Here is an 18,718-nt window from a genome sequence, read left to right on the forward strand (position 1 = left end):
GCAAGGCTTTCAAGTATACCAAGCGGTGGTCTTCGAAGGGCCCGGTTTGAGTTGGGGGGGTTATGGCCGGTTCGGTTACTAAATCGAACATGTTCTTTAGTGACCCATGTGACCACTTAAAACGTCACGTGGGTCGGGGTAAGGAGATGGGAGCTGGGCTGACGATGGACCGCTCACCTGCTGGGGACAAGATATAGCGGCGGAAAAAGGTTCCTCAGGGGGAGTTGTTGTGGTTACGCTTGCGAGATCGTGAAGTTCCAAGCCCTATGAGATGTTCCGGTAAGAAACCAATTCCTAGATTTGAAAGAGTAAGGTGCGAAGAAGATGCTAGGGCGGATGAAGGATGGGTTCGTTGCAGGGAGCTCAGTGAGGACTTGGACGTAAACTCAGTTAGTAGTTCTAGTCTGGGTAGTGTGAAGGATGAGGCTGGTTTTGATGAAGGTGTGTTGGGCCTGCACTTGGTGAGCTTATTTTAGGGGGACATAGAAGAGGTGAGGAGATGTAGACCAGGCGGCTCTGAAGGCTCGATCGATGTAGTGGGGGGTCTTGGAACTTTGGGAGTAAGTGAGACTGCTGAACCTCATGGGAGTAGCCCTTCTTCAAGGCTCCGGATTGTGCAAGGTGCAACTAGTGTGGCAAATCAAGAGAACCTGACGCAGAGTAGGATTACATCTGCAAGGGGTAAACTTTGGGGAAAGAGGACAGATTGCCAGATTAGCCAGAGGACAGATCAAACTCCCAACCAACTTGAGGGGACAACTAATTACCAATTTCCCTAACTTGCTCGGGAGGCCATGATTCTTCGCCTGGAGGCAACCCCACCTCTTCAGTTAATCCCAGGTAACCGTGTCAATTCAGTTTTTGTTATTGATGAGTCTTCTGTGTCCTTTGTTCTAGATTCCGCTCCCATTCCAAGCTTTGCAGCCCCTGTAGGTGAGGCTAGTGCTAGAGGCCTTAGTATTGTGGAGAGGCAGATGAAGGATCAGGAGGGGGAGCCATTAGGAAGGTTTAGAAATGAGAAGGTGTGGGAAATTATTGAAGGAGTTTTAATGAGTTGGAACAAAATGTTTTGAGGAGGGAGGGTTTGACTGAGACCAAAGGGGAGGGGTCACGAGGGAATAGATTAGGAAAGGAGAGGAGAAATGGAGGGGGATGTGTTGGTGGAAGGAAGTAGGAAAGAGGATTCAATAGCAGAATTTGTGGGGAAACTGGGTTGTAGATCGGAGAACTTGAACATCCTGAAAGGCGGCTTACAGAAAAGAAAGGAGGCGATCAAAGTGAAGAAAAGGAGACCGAGCAAAGTTGAGAGGTTGAGAAGGGATGTGGACGGTGATAAAAAGTTTGGGGTGAAAGGAGACAGAAGAAAAGGAGGGAAGTAGTGGGTAGGTGAAGAAGGGACGTGAGTGAAATTTGTTAATGGAGATCCTTAGCTGGAATGTGAGGGGTATAGGAAGTGCAAGAAAAGAGCTATGATCAAAGGGGTGTTAAAGTGGTTTGATCTTGACATTGTTTTAATACAAGAGTCCAAAAGAATGAATTTTGATGGTGGATGGGCTAGGAGTCTTTGGAGAGCTAGGGGGATCAGTTGGGTGGCTGCCTCCTCATGGGGAGCCTCAGGGGGGATAGTTACTTTGTGGAAGAAGGATGTGGTTGAAGGTGTGGAGGAGCTTATTGGGAAATTTTCAGTTTCATTGAAGTTCAAGCAGCAAGCGGATGGTTACGAATGGGTTTTGACAAATGTTTATGGTCCAAATGATTATAGAGAGAGGAAGGATTTTTGGGAGTTACTAGCGGATATCAGAGGACTCTGGAACGGGCCTTGGTGTGTGGGTGGGGACTTCAATGTGATTAGATTCACGGAGGACACCAATATTAGCAATCAGAGGGTGACAACTAGTATGAGGAAGTTTAATCGGTTTGTGGATGCTTTTAAATTCAAAGAGATTCCCTTAGCCCAAAAGTCATTCACTTGGTCCAATCTCCAATCAAGTCCTATTTGTTCTAAGCTGGATAGGTTTCTTTTCTCTTTGGACTGGGAAGACCACTGGGGCAACCTTGCATCTAGGGCTCTTCCTAGATTGACATCGGATCATTGGCCAATTATGTTATGCAAAGAGGAGAGAAGGATTGGAGGCCCTACTCCTTTTAGGTTTGAGAATATGTGGTTGCTCCATCCTAGTTTAAATGCGAGAATTAAGGATTGGTAGAGTGATTGTAACCCAGATGTGGATTGGGAAGGCATGAAATTTCATAAGAAGCTCCAGTTTTTGAAAGCCAAGCTCAAGGTGTGGAATCAGGTGGAATTTGGGAGAATAGAAGAAAGGAAGAGTTCATTGATGGATCAAATTGAGTTCCTTGACGCGAAAGAAGAAAGGGGTGAATTTGGACAAGCAGGCAAAGAACATAGAAGGGGCTTGAGAAGTCAAAGGAGTGTTTACTTAAGGAGGAAATAAATTGGAGGCAAAAATCTTGTTGCAAGTGGCTGCAAGAGGGAGATAGAAATACCAGATTTTTTCATTCTGTGGCAAATGGAAGGGGAAGGAAAAGCATGATCTCAAGGCTGGAAGTGGATGGGGTTGCTCTAACACAACAAAATGAAATAGCAAGGGCATTTGTTGAACAACACTTTATGTCCATTCTAAGAAGGCCAATCAGGGGGGGGGGGGGATATGGCTTGAAGGTTTGGATTGGCCAAATGTAGGGGAGGATAATAGGCAGAGGTTGGAAAGAAGGTTTGAGTTAGATGAGATTAAGGAGGCTGTGTTTTCTATGGACAGAACAAAAGCCCCAGGCCCGAATGGTTTTACAATGGCCTTCTATCAAGATTGTTGGGAGATCATGAAAGGTGACCTTTTGCTAGTGTTTGAGGAATTTTATAGAAGAGGTGTGATCAACCCAGGGTTGAATTCCACTTTTCTAGCATTGTTCCCTAAGAAGAAAGATGCATCCCACCCAGGAATTATATAGTTTGATTAACAGCCTATATAAGATCATTGCAAAGGTTTTGTCTCTGAGGTTGAAGGAAGTATTGCCAACAATAATCTCTCCAAATCAAGGAGCTTTTGTGAGTGGGAGACAGATTACTGATCAGATCCTGATTGCTAATGAGAGCGTGGAAAACTTCAGGAAGAACAGAAAGAAGGGAGTGGTTCGTAAGCTGGATTTGGAAAAGGCTTATGACTTGGTGGAGTGGTCATTCTTATTGAAAGTTATGTTCAATTTTGGGTTTGGGACTCAATGGTGTAAATGGATCTTGGGGTGTGTTCGGAACGCTCATTATTCTGTGCTAGTAAATGGGACAGTGGTGGGCTTCTTTCTGGCTGCTAGGGGAATAAGACAGGGTGACCCCCTTTCTCCTTTCCTATTCACTTTGGTTGCTGATGTTCTGGGGAGGTTGATTCATAGAGCAGATTCTAGGGGACTTATTAGAGGTTGGAGAATAGGGAGGGAGGATATTCCCCTTACCCACTTACAGTTTGCAGATGATACATTCCTGTTTTGTGAGGGTGGGAACCTGAATTATATCAGGAATTTGAAGTTGGCAATACAACTTTTTGAACAAATGTCCAACTTAAAGGTGAATTTTGAAAAAAGTTGTGTTGTGGGTGTGAACTTGGAGGAGGGTGAGATTAGGGAAAGTGTAGAAATTCTGGTGGGTTGTGAAGTCTCAAGTTGGCCATTGAATTATCTAGGGATGCCTTTGGGTGATAACCCAAAGAAGGAGAGTTTTTTGGACTCTGGTGGTGGAATGATTCGAAAAAAGACTTGCCTCTTGGAAGAAGAATTATCTCTCCCTTGGTGGGAGGATTACACTGATTAAGGCTACTCTAGCTAATCTGCCCATTTACTTCCTCTCAGTGTTCAAAATTCCTACAAGGGTTTCTAACAGGTTGGAGAAGATGATGAGAGATTTCCTTTGGGAGCCGGGAGAAGATAAAAGAGACCATAGGGTGAGCTGGGAGGTGGTTACCCGAAGTAAAATCCTTGGTGGATTGGGGCTTGGGAACATTAGGAAAAGGAATGTGGCTCTTTTGGGGAAATGGTTATGGAGGCTCCCAATAGAAAAGGACTATGGGCTAGAATTGTGGTGAGCATACATGGGATGGAGCAGAATGGATGGGATGCAGGGATCCGAGCAAGGACCACAAGTACGTCAGCATGGAAAGCCATTCACGACTTGCTTCCTTCTTTCTCCCCTCTCATCAGGTATGATCTAAACTCTGGTACTTCCATAAAATTCTGGGAACAAACTTGGGGGGGGGAGTGCCCCTCTTAAGGATTTGTTTCCTTCTGTGTATGCCTTCTCTGATCTAAAAAATGAGCTAGTTTCTTCTTTTGTTACCCCTTTGCCTTCCTCTTCTGGGTTTGGTTGGAATTTGGGTTTGAGAAGAGCTGTGAGAGATACTGACTTGGGCTGTATCTTGAGCCTCTTATGTATCCTTAATAATATTTTCTTGGACCCTTCTAAGTTGGATTCTAGAATTTGGACCCCCACCACCACTTGCTCCTTTTCTTGTGCCTCTTTCTTCAAAATCCTAAGTCAGCTTCCTAGTCCTGTTGGCCCTCCCTTCCCGGTTAAGGAAGTTTGATGCAGACCTATTCTCCTTAGTGTTGGTAGTTTTTGTTGGGAAGCCTATTTGGAAAGAATCAACACTGGTGATTTGCTCCAAAAGAAAAGACCCAAGACTTGTTTATCCCCTTACTGGTGTGTTCTTTGTAAAGCGGAGGGGGAGGCTGGTTTTCACCTACTGGTGACTTGCCAGTTTGCTAAGTCCATTTGGGGGTGGGCTCTTTCCTTTTTTGGGTCTAGCTGGAATCCTCCCTCAAATTTGCAAAGTCTCTTTTCTCCTTCTTTCTTCAGGTGCCGTTGGAAAAGGGGGAGGACCATGTGGAGATGTTTGAGGGCTGCAGTTTGTTGGGCCCTATGGGAGGAAGGGAACTCCAGAATCTTTTCTGAGGTAGGAAAAAGTATTGAAGAACTGAGAGATTTGATTCACATAAGGGTTGTTCAATGGTTGAAATCTTCTGAGATGTTTACAGATTTCATAGTGGATGATTTGTTGAGGAAGTGGGGTGAGATTGCTAGCTGCACCCAGTCCAAAGCAATCTTGTGTGTGTCCTGGACTCCCCCTCCGGCTGGCTTCTTAAAACTGAACTTCGATGGAAGCAGTCGGGGGAACCCTGGACAATCGGGGATTGGAGGTGTGTTTAGGGATGAGAATGGGCTTATCTCTGCCATGTTCTCTGGCCCAATTGGAGTGGGTGACTCTCTCAGGGCTGAAATACTTGCAGTGTTGGAAGGAGTTCAAAGAGCCAAGGAAATGAATATAAGAAGACTCTGCATTGAAGGGGATTCAGAGGTGGTGGTAGGATGGCTGAATAAAGAAAATAGTAGTTTATGGATGTACAGTAATGAGAAGAGAAAGTTTAGGTGGTTGGTTCAGGAGATGGAAGTTAAGGTTAGCTGGGTGAATAGGTCAGCTAACTCCTTTGCGGATGAATTAGCTAAGCAAGGAGTTGTGAAGGAATCAATGTTTTGGGCACAATTGTAATTTTTTCCTTTTTGTTCTTGGGAGTGTTTGCTCCCTTTGGAAGATAAGAAAGTTTATCTTCCTCTCTGTAATTCTTCTGTGATTAAGTAATGAAATGCTGTTATTGATAAAAAAAAAGTTTTCATCAATTCTCATATGATGACCTTTGAAGAAACTGGGTAGTAGTAGCGAGGTGTTCTTCCATTAAGAATAAGACAGTTACAAATCTGTAGAGAAAGCGGGAGGGGAGGAGATGGAGGAGGAGAAGAACTTCGTGGAGGCAAGTCGATGGAGGAAGTATCTCAAGGTGGAGGTGAAGAACTTTCTGTTGGAAGAACTAAGAATCAGAGGGCAGATTAGCTTGAAAATCAGGGAAGCTAAGCTGGCCACGGTGATGTTGGTAGGACTGAATGTGGTAGAGTGGCTCACAGATTTTGTAGCTGCAGCGAGTACAAAAGGAAAGGATAGGTGCCGGAAAGAATTCCTAACAGAGATGGGAAGGAGGTATGTGGTGGAATGCAGGAAAAATAAAAAAGGATTCTTCATAACTCTCTCAGAGCATTTTAATAGTACCAGGAAGCAAATGGTCTTCTTCCCAGAAGGAAGAAAGAGCCAGGGGTGGACTGAAATAGTCAAGGCTCTGAGAGAATTTATGTCTAGAATGAAAATGAAAACGGAAAAAGGCTTGGAAAAGAAGATAAGAAAGGATCTCTCGAAGACAGAAGTGGACCTGGAACCCCCCAACCAATTGGCACCTACTGTGATGCAAGACGGAAATAGAGCGGCAATTTTGTTATCGGCAGATAAAGGAGAGTGGTCCAGTAAACTGGTTGTTGAAGTAGATAAACCAGGGAGAAGCTGGGAGGAGGTTGCTGTATTGGTGACAAAACAGTTGAGGATGAAGACCACATATGTACTAACGCCTTTTGATGGGTGCAAAGCTCTGCTTGATCCTCTGGATAACAAGCTAGAAGTTGAGGCTGTATGTCTGCAAGATAAGTTGGGCTCGGTGAATATATTCAGGTGGTCTCCTTCATCAAACTCGAAGGAGTTCTCAGTAATGGATGGAGTAAAAGTGTGTGTGGTTGGTCTACCCTTCCATCTTTGGAAGTCTGAAGTAGTAGAAGCCATCGCAGCACTGTGTGGAGCAAGGCTGGCTGGTGTCTTCTGGGGAGAACTCAGATCTGTAGCAATCCTACTGAATGGGGTCAAGCCTGAGGAGATTCCTAGGAAAGTGGACCTGAGAGACGAAGGAGCTTTCATGGCGATTTGGTTGACTTCCACCATTGAAGCTGAAATGTGGAGGGATGCTCGAAGGGAGGAAGATGGTAAGGCTGAAGAAGAAACCTTACGTGGCAGCAAGGGGTTGGCAAACCTGCAAGGAAGAGAAAATTACACAGAAAAGGCCAAACAAGCTTTTGGGAATTCAAAAGCCTTGCCGAAGTTGGAAAGTCACAGATGTGCTCAACAAGGCTTTAGCTGGGTTTCTGACAGATCATTTGCACAGGTTGTCACAGATGGCATTAAAACTAATTCCTTAAACACACTTGTTCGGCTGGGAAAAGGTGATAAGGGGGCTGCAAATTCTTTTGAATTGAAGTCAAAAGACAAGTGGGAAGTTGAAACATTGGGTCATTTAAAATTACTTAGGGCCGAACCTCTATCCAATCCGGGCCAGGTAATAGTGAGTGGGCTTCTCAAATAGGTGGGCTCGGGCCAACTAATAGAAGATGGGACAAAACATTTAGTGGACTGAACACTATGGGCTCATCTAAGGTGGGACAAAGGGAGCTAAATGCAAAAATAACTAATGGGCCAAATGTTACCAGCCCATTGAAGGGACCCAAGGGCTTCTTAAAAGGTCACGTGACCAGGCAGGTGGCGTCTATAGATGGTAAACACCATCTATCGTCTTCTTCGTTGAGCTCAACAGGCCGTAAGTCACGAAGAGCGACCTCAACCATTGCTGGAACCTCCTCTTTACAATGGGTTGTGTCAGAGACAGCCACCCGGAGATCACCAGAAAAATGCAAGCCGAGGTGCATCAGGCAGAGTGAATCAGAGGACGATTCCAGCGATATTGATTCAGACATTATAGTCTATTTAGGGAGCATCGACCTGAACAGTTCGAGCAATGTCTTTGATGAAGAGAGCTTGGGTACGGAGGTGCTGTTTCAAGAGAACAAGCAAGAAGATGACTCACAAATAGGTGAGGAAGATGACGTGAACTTTCTGGTTCGGCTGACAAAGGATGTGGTTCAGGTACAACCTGCATTCGCAAGGGAGGTTAATCCAATAGTACAGGAAGAACAGGATACGAGGTCGGTAGGGAAAAATTCTAACACTTCGAACTATAATGGGATACCAGAAGAAGGGCAGCACGGGAAGAATAGTTCTACTGTTAAAGTAGACAGGGTATTGAATCCAACTGTAGATTCCCTAAGGCAAGCTCAATCACAGGGAACAGTTTTAGGCCTACCTCCTTATGTGAGTCCCCCTCCCTTGTTTGCTGATTCTTCGGTCCCCAACAACAAAGCTATGGTTGTCCATTCGGTTTTGGTTACTAATGTGCCTTCTGTGCTTGAAACAGATATTCCTGCATCCCGAGCGGAAGTTCCAATTGGGGGGAAGAGAAGAGGGAATAACAACTTTGAGAGTGAACTGAGAGAGGGAGAAGGGACACCTAGAGAGAGACAGGAGTAGGAATTAGAGAGAATTTGTGCTTTGTTGGAGGAGTACAAGGAGGAGGAATTAGATCAAAAGGAGAGAGCAACAAATTCTCAAGAGAAGGAATACAACAGAAGCTCCAACTTTGGGGGAGAGGTGGCTGAAGCTAATGCATTATCTAGGAAGAATGAGGGGAATAGTAAAAGGAGAAAGAAAAAAAGATTAGAAGTGGAAAGGTTAATCTCAAATATTGAGGGTGATATTGAATTCAGTAGGAGAGGGGAGAGAAGAAAGATTTTGCTATAAGGTGGAGTCTCTTGGGAAGGGTGTCTGAAAGGAGTGTTCAATGAAGATCATCAACTGGAATGTGAGAGGATTGGGAAGTGAAAGAAAGAGAAGGGCAATTAAAGGCTTACTAAGAAGAGAGAAACCGGATATAGTGTTGATACAAGAAACCAAATTGGCAGAATTGGATAGAAGGTGGGTCAGAAGTGTGTGGAAATCAAGAGGAGTTTGTTGGACTTTGGCTCCTTCTTGTGGAGCCTCTGGAGGTTTAGTAACATTATGGAGGGAGGATGCTATAGAATCAATGGAGGAGCTAATAGGGCGATATTCTATGTCCTTAAGGTGAGGAATGTGGGGGATGGCTTTACTTGGGTTCTAACCAATGTCTATGGGCCCAATACATATAGAGAGAGGAATGAGATGTGGGAAGAATTGTATGGCATTCGAGGTTTATGGGAGGGCCCTTGGCGTCTTGGGGGGGTTTCAATGTAATTAGGTTTTGTAATGAATCAAACAATCCCCAAAGAACAGTCACAACTAGTATGAGAAAGTTTAATGAATTCATTAATATTTGTGGGTTAAAGTCGTTACCCCTCTCACAAGCCAATTTTACTTGGTCTAGTTTCCAAGAAAACCCTCTTTGTTTGAAATTAGATAGATTCCTCTTTAATGAAGAGTGGGAGAACCATTGGAGGAACCTGGTGACTAGAGCCTCACTTAGAGTCACTTCTGATCACTACCCTATCCAGTTAAGTCCTAAAACACTAGCCTTTGGTCCATGGCTGTTTAGCTTTGAGAATATGTGGTTGACTCACCTGGATTTTGTGCACTTGATTGGGGAGTGGTGGAGAGAGGAGGTAAGAGGGGTGAAGTGGAAGGGAGTGAGATTCCACAAAAAGCTGAAAAGTTTGAGATCCAAAATCAAGGAATGGAACATGGAACACTTTGGGAGGATAGAGGAGCAAAAAAGTAATTTAGTGTCTAGGATTGAGGAATTAGATTTCAAAGAAGCTCAAAGGATAATGAGTGAACAAGAAAGGACTTTGAGAAGAAATTTAAAGAAGGATTTGGAAGAGGTTCTTCTGAGAGGAAATTTCCTGGAGGCAAAAGTCAAGACATAGATGGATCAAGGAAGGGGTACAAAATACTTCCATGCGTTGGCTAATGGGAGGAGAAGGAAAAATTTCGTGGCCAAGTTAGAGGTAAATGGGGAGGAAGTCACAAATCAAGATGAGATAGCAAGGATGTTTGTGGATCACTTCAAATCAATCTATAGAAAACCATTGAATAATAGGCCAATATTGGATGATTTGGAGTATAATAGGCCAATATTTGAAGAACAAGTAAATTGGTTAGAGAGGGATTTCAGTGAAGAAGAGATCAGACAGGCAATATTCTCAATGGATAGATCCAAAGCACTTGGCCTAGATGGCTTCACAATGGCTTTTTATCAGGACTGCCGGGATGTGGTAAAAGAAGATCTTATCGGGGTGTTTCAGGAATTTGCAGACAAAAAAAGGGTAAGCCCTAGAGTGGATGCCACTTTCTTAGCCCTAATCCCAAAAAAGATAGATGCGAAGGACCCTAAGGAGTACATGCCAATTAGTCTGGATACAAGCATCTATAAAATTCTGGCTAAAGTGTTGTCATTAAGAATTCAAGTAGTACTACCCTCCATCATTAGTCAAGCACAAGGTGCTTTCGTGCAGGGAAGGCAAATAACAGATCAGATCCTAATAGCAAATGAGTGTGTTGAGGACATGAGAAAGTCGAGGAATCAAGGTTTTGTATGTAAGTTAGACTTAGAGAAGGCTTATGATCTTGTGGATTGGAGTTTTTTACTAGAGGCCATTGGGTGCTGTGGTTTTGTAGATAGATGGTGCAACTAGGTAAAGGGTTGTATTAGCTCCTGTCATTATTCAGTCTTGGTGAATGGGGTGGTTAAAGATTTTCTCCTTGCTTGTAGAGGCCTCAGACATGGTGACCCACTCTCCCCATTTCTTTTCACCTTAGTTGCAAATGTCTTTAGTAAATTAATCTCTAAGGTAGATAGGAAAGAGGAAGTGAGTGGCTGGAAGATAGGAAGGAACAATATTAGGGTAACCCACCTACAGTTTGTTGATGATATCATAATATTCTGTGAAGGGGGTGACAGGCAAAAAGTGAGGAATCTTAGAGCATTAATACAACACTTTGAGGAGATATCAAATTTGAGAATACACTTGGAGAAGAGTTGTGCGGTAGGTGTTAACATGAATGAGGGGATTATCTAGTTTGTGGCTGATTGTTTAGGTTGTTTCATCGCTACTTGGCCATTGTAGTACTTAGGTCTCCTTCTAGGGGCTAACCCAAAAGAGAGTAGATTCTGGACCCTAGTGTTGGAAAAGTTTGAGAAAAGATTAACTGCTTGGAAAAAGAACTATATCTCTATAGGGGGTAGAGTGACTTTATTGAGAGCTACCCTAGCAAACCTACCGGTCTATTTCCTCTCCGTTTTCAGGATTCCTAATAGGGAAGCTAAGAAGTTGGAGAGATTAATGAGAAATTTCCTTTGGGAGCCAGGGAAGGAAAAGAAAGACCACCTAATTAACTAGGAAATAGTTTGTAGAAGTAAAGAGGAAGGTGGTTTGGGACTAGGAAGGTTAACTCTCAAGAATAAAGCTCTCTTAGGAAAGTGGTCGTGGAGATGGCCTAGAGAAAGGGAGAGGTTGTGGCACGAAGTGATAGCTAGCATACATGGTAGACTGGAAAATGGATGGGATGCGGGTGTATCACGTCAAGCTACGTTGGCTTCCCCATGGAAAGCAATCTAGAGTATCCTCCCTCAGTTTCTCAACTTTGTCAGGTATGATGTCAATTCTGGTACCTCTGTTTTATTTTGGGAAGACATTTGGGTGGATAATGTTGCCCTTAAGGACCAATTTCTGTCTCTCTGTTCTATTTTCCTTTACAAGGAAAAAGCTCTATCATTTTCTCCTTTCTCCTATTTCACCCCCTCCTTAAGTTGGGACTTTGGCTTTCGGAGAGGCTTGAAGGATGATGAACTTAACAGTGTTTCAGATCTGTTGTCCCTTCTTGGCCGTGTCTTTTTGGACCTCCTTAGTTTGGATGTGAGGTTATGGTCCCCTCACCCAAAAGGTTACTTCACCTGTGCTTCCTTTTTTAAATCCCTTTGCTCTTCCCAGGGATAGTGGGGCTTTCCAATCAAGGAGATTTGGCCTAGACCGGTTCCACCTAAAGTTATTATTTTCTGCTGGGAGGTGTTTTATAGAAAGATAAATACCTTGGACTGTTTGTAGAGGAAAATATCTTCTTTGTGTTTGTCCCCTACTAGTGTGTACTTTGCAGGGCTAGTGGTGAGAATTGCTCTCACTTACTTGTATCTTGTTCCTTTTCTAGTTCTATTTGGAGTTGGGTTTTCTCTTTGTTTGGGTGTAGGTGGAATCTGTCCACAAATTTAAGTCAGCTGTTCGACCCTTCCTTTTTTGAGTGGCCTATAGTAAAAGGAAAAATAAGGTGGAGATGTATTAGAGCAGCCGCCCTGTGGACAATCTGGGAAGAAAGGAATGCAAGGGTTTTTAAGGAGGAAAGAAGCCTTCAAACTGTTGAGGAATGTATCTTAACTAGGGCCATTCATTGGTTAAGAACTATGGACTTATTTCATACACTCTCCTTTGATGATTTTTGGAGAAATTGGATAGTAGTGGCTAACAACCATGCAAGGAAGGACAGGAAATTTGTAGTGTGGATGCCTCCACCTGAAGGATGGGTAAAGCTGAATTTTGATGGAAGTAGCCAAGGAAACCCAGGCCCATCGGGGATAGGAGGGGTGCTAAGAGATAATGAAAGCAAAATATTAGCATTGTTTTCAGGCCCCGTGGGAATAGGAGACTCCAATAGAGCTGAGATGTTAGCGGCGGTACAAGGTATTCAGATTGTAGAACAATTAGGAGTTCAACACTTGGTAGTTGAAGGGGACTGTGAGATTGTTGTGGGATGGCTCAAAGAACCAGCTTCAGCTATGTGGTGACATAGAGATATGTTAAGGAAAGTCAACTGGATCACAAGAAACATGACTATTACCTTTCTTTGGGTGGGAAGATCAGCAAATTCCTTAGTGGATGGGTTAGCTAAGCAAGGGGCTGAAGGGAACATTTATTTTGGTTTGCTTTGTAATTCTAGTTTTGGTTAATTCTGGTCAATTTCGTTTTAATTTGATGTAAGACTTGTTAGAAGAGGTAACAACTTGTGCCTCCTCTTGGGTCTACTGTATTGTCTTATATTTCTGATTTAATAAATTATACTCATTCATAAAAAAAAAAGAATAAGACAGTTACAAGATGGTCTCCCCTCTCTGAAGGCTCATTAAAGCTGAACTTCAATGGAAGTAGCTTGGGCAATCCAGGGTTATCTAGAATGGGGGTGTTCTTGTTAGACAGTGTATGCCCTTAGCTCCAATCAGAATGATGTACATTATGACATTTAATGTAAATAAATAAAGTACATATTTGATTCATGTTATTATGGTTTATTTCTGTGTAATACCCTTAAACTGGACACATATGAGACTCGTGTTAGTTTAGAATCTTCACAGCCGTTGGATAGATATGGGGAGATTTATCCTGCCAAGGCTAACACTGATGTGCCGCCAAGTTGGTTGGGGTGGCTTGTTTCAGCTGCCAGGGTGAGACCTGAGGTACATGCAATGTGAGTTTTCTTGAAACCCTAAACCGGACCAGAATTCCAGTATTGCCCTGGACCTTGGAGATAGATGGGAAAAACTAGAATGTTACACCTGACCCCTAGACTCGATTATGATACTACACTAGGTGTTGGATTGGGTTGTCTTTGATATGCCAATCAGTGAGATCCTTAGAGGGGTTCAAAACCTGTGTATGTTGGGACAATCTGAGAATTCATCTGAGTGGGTGATCATAGTGACAAGATCAGCCCCTTTGTCGGATAAAGTGAATGATCGGGGATGCACTCTCTCAGATGGAAACCTAAACTGCTGGCAGTTGATTTCAACTATTGAAATTTGTTTTGTAAAATATATTTATATATAGAGATATACATATATATATTATGGTTTCAAAATGTTTGCAAAAGGTTTTAATTCCCGTGATTCATGTGAGTAGAGAGTGTAGCACTGTACCTTGCAGCCGAGGGAGAGGTCCTCTCTTGTCGGGCAGTGTTTGATCATTATGGGCTGAGAGGCTAAGTGTTAGACCATTGAGGGTAATACCTGATGGGCTAATTTTGCATCTGCCCACAGCCCTTGGGTTTTTATAAGGTGGCTTGACCCAGGGACCATTTTGTGTAAATGTTGGGCCCATTAGGAGCCCATGGTGATGGACTCAGGTGTTCACTGTTTCCTACAGTGAATTGGGCAAGCCTTGTAACAGAAGTTGGGATGAACCCATGTGGCTGATGTGTAGATCAATGTTTGGGTCCCACGCCATACAAGGATAGCCAACTGGGCAGTAGTTTGGAGGGTAAGTGAGCACATGGACTTAATGGGCCTAAAGCCCAATTCGAACTGGCTTAATGAGATTAATTAAAAATGGGCGGTTCTAGGATTTAGATCAGCAGATAGGATAAGGGATTATCCCTATCCACTCAAAGAGTCTAGATCCAAATGTTTATTTGGATCAGGAAACTCCTAATTAGATTAGTAAGGCTGATCTTTATCTGCAGACAAGATAAGGGATTATCCTTATCTCTTAATGAGAGTCCAGATCCAAATTAAAGATTTGGATTAGGAAACTCCTAATGGGATTAGGAGAACCTCTCTTTAAGGCTATAAATAGAAGAGTAGGGCGAACCTCCAGATCATCTAACAGACTGCTGAATTCCAGAGAGAGACAACACAGTTTGACTATAATGTCTCTTTCTCTCCTGCTCTTGCCGCCATACCAGTTCGATCTCCACCTGTGGGAGCGATCAAGAAAGGTTCTTGATATTACCTTTTGGTAGAAAAGGTAATATGAAGTCGTGCTCACTAGCCCTCCATCACATTCTTGCTGAAGAATTCGGTTCTTGCTGAAGAACCATCCTACTGATTCTGCTTCATCCTGCACCGTGTCATCTTCGGTGGAAGCAGTCTTTGGATTTTTCCTTGGGCGTGAGCACCTTCATTGGAGGTTATTATTACTTCGTATCAGGTATATCCCTCCACTCCCTTTTGGTTTCAGATCTGGTCCGGTTTGGTTTCAAGATTGATCATTGAAAATGCAATTTTCTAAAATAGGGAATGCGATTCCCACATGGGAGAGAATTTTTTGAAATTTCGCCCAACTTTCTTGCAAGGTTCGGCCATCCATATGATGGATCTCTCATCCCTTCAGTTCTGAGGAATGAGTTTGGAGAGGTGGTACTGCTCTACTCAGGTTCTTTAGGAGTTGGAGATTCTGTTAGGGAAGAGCTATTAGTGCTGTACAAGGGGTGCATTTTGCAAACCAATTGGGGGTAGAACAGTTGATCATTGAAAAGGATTCCAAGGTGGTGGTGGGCTGGCTGAAAAACCCCGGGGATACTATATGGTGCTACAAGAATGAAATTAAGAAATTTAATAGGCTGACAAGGAATATGTTGGTCTCTAAACAGTGGGTGGGGAGATCAGCAAATGCTTTGGCTGATGTGTTAGCCAAACAAGGGGCAAATAGGGAAGAATTGTTTTGGGCTCAGCTGTGATTTATGTAATTTATTACCAGTTTACTTGTAAGCTATTGGGAGAGGCTGCAGCTCGCACTTTTCCATGGGATGTTGTATTAAATTACAATTCTAAATCAGTTTCTGAATTAATAAAATTTCTATTATTCATAAAAAAAAACAAATAGGAGATTTGGAAAGAAAACTAGGACCAAATTAACTTTCTCTTGACTAAAACTAGACTTACTAAAAGATTCCTTCTACAACTACTAATATGGCTTAGAGAACAAAAGGTAACTTTGCCAATTATATAAAAAAAAAAACGAAATCAGTTTCTGAATTAATAAAATTTCTATTATTCATAAAAAAAAACAAATAGGAGATTTGGAAAGGAAACTAGGACCAAGTTAACTTTCTCCTGACTAAAACTAGACTTACTAAAAGATTCCTTCTACAACTACTAATATGGCTTAGAGAACAAAAGGTAACTTTACCAATTATCAAAAAAAAAAAAAAAAACAGAGAAGTACGAACAGGCCCAATGCAGATTTCTGAATTCCATTGCAGATCTATAAACATTCAAAATGTCAATACCCCTACTCTATACACCAATGCCCGCCCGTGAATTGGCAACAATTCCGAGCTGGCACCCACCCCAACTGTACTTTGGGCCTAAAAATTCTGACCCTGGGCTGAGCTGTCATTCTCCCAAAAAAACGAAAAAGTACGCTGCAGCTCACTGCAGAATTCTAAATTCCACTGCAGACCTACAAAAATTCAAAATGTCAAATACCCCCACCCTATACACCAATGCCCACTCGTGAATTGGCATCAATTCCGAGCTGGCACCTACCCCAACTGTACTTTGGGCCTGAGAATTCTGACGCTGGACTGAACCGTCATTCTCCCAAAAAAAGGTAACTTTACTAAACAAATAAACTAAACAATTCAACAGAAATGACACAATTAAGATTCTTTGACTGTGATCCAAAGTCAACCAATGTAAATACTTGAAGAATGTGTGATGTCTATCAAGAACTTGAGATAAAACCCATTAGGGACTGATGCGGTCTGAGGTGCTTTTCTGCATATTGAGTATTTTCTATCATTTTTTTCTCCTTTTTTTTGGAAAAAGTACCTGTCATTGCTTATGAAAACAAAAAAATAATAACCATTTTTTGTATCCAGCGGATGTAAAATGATGTACAAAAGATATATGATTCAGCCCCAGCCCCTTGCTCAGAGCATATTAAGTATTGGGGATTTTTGATGACCCACTAGAGTTTTTCACTGCCTCTGCTGGAGAGATATCTTGGTTCTAAGTTCTAACTCTGGACCTTTAATTTATTTTCTGTCTTCAAATGATTTCCATCAGCTTTGATGGTCACTTTAACTGTATTCTCTTTTCTACTCCTATTTTTGTTAAAATTGCATATATCAGTCATCATGTCTATCCGCCATAAGGTAGTTTATTTATTTATTTATTTATGAGTATGCTCATACTTTTATTTTTATCTGTTCTTTGAAAAGCAGAGTCATACTCCTGGAGCCAGAAAAAGATGAAAATGTTCAATGAAAGAAAAGGTATTAGTAGCATATCTTGGATTGCAGGTATCCGATCTGAACCTGAATACAAGGACAGGACTCCCTCAAAAGTTTTAGACTATTCTGATCCATTTGCTGTTCCCAATTTGTTGGAAGGATTGGATTCTGGGAAATTTGGAAGTGTAACAAATGAAATTGAAGATCTTCGTGCTCGAAAGATGCAAATGCTGTATCCCTTGTTTGCAAAGTACCCATCATTTTTTTCTTCCTATGTGGAGTCTGTTTCTCAGTCACCAAGAGTGACTGAGAAACCACAGAACATCCATTTGGCTTCTCAAGTTGTTATAGATTTGGATGCTGACTCTGTTGAAAATGATTGCCCTGTAACAGAAAATAGCTATCCACTTCACAAGTCATCTAGTGGAGAAATGCATCAATATGATGATCATAGCTCCATTGTGGTGGATAAAACAGATTGTATTAACCTTCAGAATCACAACAACAATTCAATTGTTGTTATTGATTCAGATGAAGAAGATGGTGGGGATGGGATTGGGACAAGACATTCTTCAATCTTGGACTTGCCAGTAGTATCTTTATTCCAGAGCCCTTTCAATGTAAAGAATGGAACAGATCTTATTCCTCATAACAGCATATTACTTCACAAAGTTTTTCAGCCTGCACATGGAAACCATGTGCAGTTGAATGCCGGAATGGGTTTGAGTGGTCCTGTTGAAGCAAACCGGAAGGCTTCTTATCACTATGAGGAGGTTGTCTTAAGGAAGCCAGCCAATGTAAACCCAATCAGGGATCTGAGTGTAAGTCTGCTTTCCTTTCTGTTTCTAAGATTCACATCTGGAATTTACACAATGATTGGATAATAAAATATGGAGTGTAACCTCATTTACTCAGGAACTGCCCATCCAAGTTTAAATGGGCAGAAACCATAATAGTTGCTCAGCCTACCTATCAACACACCTGCCCATGAAGGGAAAAGGATCATCTGTTACATTGATTTAACTCGGCTAATATTCTCTAAATGCACATGAAAACAGGACCAAGATATCAAGTTAAATCAACATGATTGACTGCAGAGCAAAAGGAACTGTGTTAGTAGAGGCTGAACAACCTAAACTGTCACATCCTTTTCTCAGTCTTCTCCTCTATCCCAAATTTCATGAAGTCTCCTACCATAGTTTGCTACTTTGCTTCATCCAAGATATCTGGGATACAATGAAACAGACTGTTTTAACCTGGGTAACTTCAGGGCGGACTGTAGAGACTGCATCCTGTGCCCTATAAGCCTTATTTGCATGGTGGCAGAATTAGGGCTTGATGGTGGGTTTCCCTTTTTGTAGTTTTAACGTGCTACATGTCATGGTGCCCGGCATGTCAATCTCCAAAAAGTTATTGCACAATGGCATGGCGATGAGTAATATTTAATTATATGTAATGACGTGTTCCATGCATGTGTGCAAGTAAAGATTAATGGGTAAAAACTAAAAATATGAAAATATTAAAGTATTTGAATTTAAAAATTAACTGATTGATTGGATTAAAAGATTAAAATCTTTGGACAACTGCTGTTTGTAAGTATTAACCTTATATAATTTATATGATATGATGATATTAAAGTACTCTGGTTTAACTTTTATGGTCTGCATGGAAACCAAGGCAAGCATTGGAATTACATAGTATAGAAGATAATTTAAATACATAGTACAATAGAACCAAAGTATTTGACTGCCTGTTGGATATGTCTTTTTTCATGATACCTTTTTTATCCTTTACTAATTTTAATTGCCTAGACTCTTTTCATAGGTATCCTTGTAAACTCAGCATACTAGAAATCCCTCCCAGCCCCTGATTTTGCTAACCCAACTGCATTCTGAATTCATCTCTATAGGGATCCACCTTAAACAAGCTTGTGGAATAGAAATACTGAAATAGCACCTCTGATCTCATTCAGCATATGAGCCAGACATCAGACTGTTATAATGACACCTCAAGAAGAGTGGTCTGGAGTGATCTAATTTCAA

General features: G+C 42.0%; 1 protein-coding gene across 4 annotated transcripts in view; it reads left to right on the top strand.

The window, feature by feature from the left end:
* Positions 1 to 18,718, top strand: part of DRD1 (SNF2 domain-containing protein / helicase domain-containing protein) — an 85,411-nt gene that overhangs the window by 18,272 nt on the left and 48,421 nt on the right. For 3 of the 4 annotated variants that reach the window (XM_010277241.3, XM_010277245.3, XM_010277243.3), the window contains exon 3: positions 16,668 to 17,497. In XM_010277241.3, the coding sequence (XP_010275543.1) occupies positions 16,668 to 17,497 (830 nt within the window). The remainder of the gene's footprint in view (positions 1 to 16,667; positions 17,498 to 18,718) is intronic. The other variant, XM_088889655.1, reaches the window with a different exon arrangement.

The sequence above is a fragment of the Nelumbo nucifera genome, chromosome 1 (assembly GCF_055504915.1).
Source record: "Nelumbo nucifera cultivar China Antique chromosome 1, China Antique-T2T, whole genome shotgun sequence".
NCBI classification, from domain to species: Eukaryota; Viridiplantae; Streptophyta; class Magnoliopsida; order Proteales; family Nelumbonaceae; genus Nelumbo; species Nelumbo nucifera.